Here is a 5,271-nt window from a genome sequence, read left to right as displayed (position 1 = left end):
TATGCTGTATATTTTACTCCCATGAAATAAAACACATTTTTTTCATGTTTGCTGAAAAGTAAAACAATAATATTGTACGAAATGTTATACACAGGGCATGTTTTACATTGCAATATCAGAAACATCATTGCATCCACCAGAGGTACTATTCTAAAACTGATATTCACACAATTTTTTTTTAATAATTATATGTTAGAAACATACAGTGTCGCATTTAGTATATACATTCCCTTGCTCGCAAGCGAAAGAATCCTAATCGCTTCTGTGTAGCATGCTTTATTTTAAAGCCCAACCTTTTAAAAACACTGTTGTGATATTACTAACAACTGCTTTTATAAAATTAATTTGACATTTCGATATATATACATCCTTTCAGTCATTTTTATGTTAACAATGCTAAACTTAAAAAATAACAAGCTTATAGTAACATTAAAATGTCATATCATATCCAGTCAAACATTTGTCCATATATATATATATATATATATGTCCTTGTAACTGTTGAAATACTCTTAATGAAAGAAAGATCTCCGAATCTGTAGGAGGTCCTTTGAAAACAAAGGAACTATCTTATTTCAGTGGTTTCCTCTTTTTTTTTTCTCCTCTCTCTCTCTCTTTCTCTCTCTCTTCCTCTCTGCCTCTGATTTTTCCTCCTTTCTCTTTCTCTCTAGTGCCCATTACTTTCTAGTGAAATTCTCAGTCTCTGCGGGAAATGGGGAGGAATTCCCACGCAGTTTCCTACTTGGATGCTTCACACGGGTCTGTCCACCGCGTACTGGCAAGCGCTCAGGTTGGAAGCGGGGTTCTGCACACTGGCATAGCCAAAACTGGAGTGCTGCTTGGCTTTAAGTCTCAGACTCGCCAAGCTCGAGTTACATGTGTCCCTATAAACATACGGAGGTGTTGGAGGAGCATAAGGACAGGCTGGCGTTGGCACTGCAGAATTCAGGGAGGGATTGCTCAAGTTGTTCAAGTTATTCAGGCTGTTGAGGCTGGAGCCGGGCACCCCGGTGACTGCAGAAGGTACCATGCTTGAAGACATACTCATGGAGGATATGGAGTTTGGAGGGGAGAACATGCTCTGAGAAGACAGAGGGTTGACATTCATGGAGTTGAAAAAAGGAAAGCTTTTGGTGGAGAGGGAAGCGGAGGTGAGGCCCTTGGCTGCCCAGTTGTTGTACGAGTAGCCGGGGTACATGTCATCGTAGGGCTGCATGAGGCCGTTAAACTGCGGGCCGAAGCCGTTTTTGCAAAGCTCGGCTTGCTGGTTCCTTTCTCTCTTTCTCCATTTGGCTCTGCGGTTCTTGAACCAAACCTTTGGAAACGGGGGGAGAGGGAGGGAGGGAGGGAGATGCGAGTTAGTCAGGAACCACCACCACCACCACTGCAGCCCTTTGCAGGTTCTCGGGGCAACAGCCGAGCCTGTCCATATAGAAGTTATATATAAGTTATATATAAAAATTTGTACGAATGTGTATATATATATATATATATATATATGAATATATATCTCCATGTATAGGTTCACCTTCTCCTCTGCTCTGGGCCGGGGTGTGCTGCCGGGACAGCCGAACATCCTCGGGGCCACTTGGGTTTAGCAAGGCAGATTCGTGGCCGCATAATTCCACCCTCACCACGATCCCCCACTCCCCCCCCAGCACCCCCCCCCCCCCCCCCCCCGCAGCCCTCCACATAATTTGTGATGCTCTAATTCTCTCCACAGAGGCCAACGCTTCCTTCTTATTCTCTCCCTTTTCTCCTGCCTCCCACCCCTTCATTTCTCTTATGGGTTTTCCCCCCCCCTTCCCTTCTCTCTTGGCTTTTTCTGTACTGAAGCCACCCAGGAAAAATACAAAAGTGCAAAAGTGAGAGTAAAACGCCTGGAAACCCGCGGAATATTTAAGGCAATGGTACGAGAAAGGAGGGGGAAGCCAGCAACTAATAAATCCTGGCTTCAGTTTGTTAAAACTACAAGTTCCTCTAGCGTGAAAGCTTCCAGAACCGAAAACCACTTTCTAAACAAACACGTTTCACTGCTCTTTGGAAAAAGAAAAAAAAGGGAAAAAGAAAAAAAGGAAAAAAGAAGGGAAAAAAAAATCACCATTTAACAAAGTGCTAAATGAGATCTAAGGGACCCTCCCCGCGCAGACAATGGGAAAAGCGTGCCCTTTCCCAATCCACATCTGGGTGTCTGACCCGTCGGGCAGCCGCCAGCAGCCGCCTTACCGTGTGTATTGAAACCACCCGGGGGTGTTTGCGGCAACCCCCACCCTGGTCGAGCTGGGCGGCGGCCGCCCGGGTGCCCCGCGGGGACGGGCCCGTCTGGAGGCACCGCGCGGACCGATACAAAAACTTCCGCGGAAGCCGCACCGCGACCGGCAGCGCTCCGTGCCCCGGGAGACACCGGGCTCGGCTCCCGCCGCGTGGCTGCCCCGGCGCCAACACCGCCGGCCCGGGGCTGAGAGCCGGCCCCGCTCCCTGCCGCCCCCGGTTCTCACTGTTTCGCTTTCCTCAAGCCACCTCGGGGAGAGGATTTGTGTGGGATTTCCGAAAATCTGAAGGTTCGCCTGCTTATAGGCTTCTTTTTGTGTGTGTCTGTGTGTGTTGGGATTTGTCGTTTTTCTTTTTTCCCCCCAGCGCGGTGTTTGCAGGCGAGCAGGATCCGGCCGCGGTATCTCTGCAGCGCCGCGATGGTCCCATAAATCTCAGAGGGGGGTAGAGGGTGGAGAGAGACGCTCGTCGAATTGTGAAACCCAAAGAAATAGAAAATGCAAGGAAGGGCACGTTGGGAGTGCCTCTGAGTGAAGCAAAAGCTCTTGTGTATTTTACATCTTTTTCTTATTAGAGACAGCGCAGGTTGCAGCCTGTTCCAAGTTGCTTTCTTGGCTAATGTTTTTATTAGCGTTTCGATCAAAAGGAGAGAGACATATTGCACGGTGAGGGTGAAACGTGCAGCAAACCATATTTCAGAGACACAGAGAGAGATCCCAATCTGTCTCGCTTTGACATAAATGTCCTGCTCTGCCCTGCTTTTGTGCAAAGGCTCTGGAGTTTACATACAAGCCGAAATCGAAAGCAGCTGCAAATATTTGAGCCCTCCTTCCCATTCCCAGCCCACCCTGACCCCCGCTGCTCCGAGCCGGGGTGCCGTGTCAGGACTTACCCTAACCCTGGCCTCGGTGAGGTTGGTCCAGACGGCGATCTCCTCCCGGGTGGACATGTCCGGGTAGCGATTCCGCTGGAAGGTGGCCTCCAGCTCCTGCAACTGCTGGCTGGTGAAGTGAGTCCGCTGCCGCCGCTGCCTCTTCTTCTTGGAGGGGTCCTCGGACCCCGCATCTTCATTCTTGCTCTGTTGGCTCTTATCCTTTTCTGTAAGTGGGGGAAACAAAAAAAAACAAGGCGGAAAACGAGGGCGCCTCAGCCTCCTCAGCCTCCTCTCCAGCGGCTGGGGAAAAGCGTGTCCCCAGCGCTGCTGGATCCCGCAGACTGCCCCGAACGCGACTCGCTGCTGTAATGATTAACCCGCGCCGGCCTCCCGCCGCTGCGGCTCCTCCGCGCCCCGCGGGCACCCACGGGCGGCTCCTCCCGGTGGAGCAGCCACGGCCGGGGCAGCGGGACGGAGCCGCCTCTCGGTATGCAAGCTTTCTGCCTATGTGCATCCGTAATATTCTCCCGTCTGCATACACGTAATTCGTTTTATTTGCTTACCTACACCCGTGTTATTCGCCCGCCTGTAACAATATTCTTTGTCCGTATATACCCCTATTTGTCCGTCTATATCGGGATTACTCGCCCATGAAATCCCACGTTATTTGCCGATCTGTATCCATGTAACTCGCCTATCAGTACACATGCTACTCGCCTATCCTTACACATGTCATTATTCTCCTCTACGCCGACACACAGACACCGCACGCGAAAAACCACGAAACGCATCTCGGCTCGGGTGCGGGACGCTCCCGGGCAGAGGGGTGGCGGCGCATCGCGGTCCGCGGGACTGCCAGCCGGGCCGGAGCAGAACAGGGCTGCGGGGCGCCCGTCGGGCCGGGGTCCCTGCCTCTCACCCCCTCTTACCTGCGGCCTCGGGGCTGGAGGTGTCGGAGATGGTGTGCACCTCCAGCCGGTGCTTGGCAGACTCCAGGGAGGAACGCGCCTGCCCCGGCGCCAGCGCCGTCGCCATGGCCAGCGCGGGCTGGTGGTGATGGCAGGATGATGAAGAGGAGGAGGAGGAGGAAGGTGAGGAGGAGCACAGCTTATTCCCGGCTCCCAGGCGCTCCAGGCTTAACGGGTCCTTCATGCAGTTCATCGGCAAAAGGACGCCAAAGTCTACGTGCGCGCCTGGGGGGTCGATAGGAGAAGGTGTGCGTGTGTCTGTAGGTGTCGGTACGTGTAGGAGGGTCCGCGCAGCGCCCCCTCCGCGGACGCGGAGCAGCCCCGCGGCTCCGGGGGTCAGGGCTGCCGGCCGGGGAGCCGCTCCGGGGCGAGCGACGTTCGACTAGAGCCCGGGAGGCACGGCGAGCCTCGAAGCCCCCGCCGCCCGGGGGGGCGAGGCGGCGGCGACAGGAGAGCGGGCGACTCCGGTCCTGTAAGAGCCGTCACGGCGACACGGCAGCTCCCCGGCCGGCGGCCCCCGGCCCGCCGCGGGGCTCCGCGGGGCGGGGGCGGCGAGGCGCGGCGGCGCTCCGCGGGGCGCTCCTCTCCGCTGCCCGCGCATGGACCCGCGCCGCGGCCGGCCCCGCACAGCATCAGCTCAGCCGCTTCCCTCTTGGCCTGACATCTTAAACCGGCGGCGGCCTTCCCCGCGCCGCACGTCACCCGCCACGCCCCGCCACGCCCCCGCCACGCCCCTTCGCCGCCAGCCCCGCCCCTCTCGCGCCCCGCCCCGCCCCGCCCGCGCGGCCCTGCGCGCCCCGCGCCGCCCCCCGCGCTCTCCTGGGGATGGGCACACCCGGCCCCCCCAGAAAACCTCCGCCCGGTGTGCCCCCCCGGGGCTGCCCGCGCCTGCAGAGCCCGGCCGCCGCCGCCGGCTCGCGGGGCACCCCGTCCGAGCGGCTCCGAGCGCGTCCGCTCCGCACCTCGCCGCGCTCCCGGACCGGCGGGGCTGGGGAGCGGGGAGCTCGGCACTGCCAGAGCCGCTGCAGGAGGGTGGAGGAAAGCCCGATTTCCCTCCTCATGGAGAGGGTGGAAAATAAGCGGGGGCGCGGCCGGTTAGACGGCAGACCTTGTGCCGGTAACAGCGACAATTACACACAAACGACAACAACCTCCCCT

At 56.5% G+C, this 5,271-nt stretch overlaps 1 protein-coding gene across 1 annotated transcript; it reads right to left on the bottom strand.

Annotated features, from left to right (window-relative positions):
* Positions 1–270: 270 nt before the first annotated feature.
* Positions 271–4,692, bottom strand: PITX2 (paired like homeodomain 2). Its single transcript, XM_054633426.2, has 3 exons — positions 4,075–4,692; positions 3,164–3,369; positions 271–1,315 (listed from the first exon to the last, which is right to left on the bottom strand). Exons 1-3 carry the CDS (start codon positions 4,304–4,306, stop codon positions 752–754), a joined length of 1,002 nt encoding a protein of 333 aa, XP_054489401.2. The 5' UTR covers positions 4,307–4,692; the 3' UTR covers positions 271–751.
* Between the last annotated feature and the right edge of the window lie 579 nt (positions 4,693–5,271).

This window comes from Agelaius phoeniceus, chromosome 4 (assembly GCF_051311805.1).
Source record: "Agelaius phoeniceus isolate bAgePho1 chromosome 4, bAgePho1.hap1, whole genome shotgun sequence".
NCBI lineage: Eukaryota > Metazoa > Chordata > Aves > Passeriformes > Icteridae > Agelaius > Agelaius phoeniceus.
Note: the sequence above shows the minus strand (reverse complement) of the source record. Positions and strands in the feature narration are given on the sequence as shown.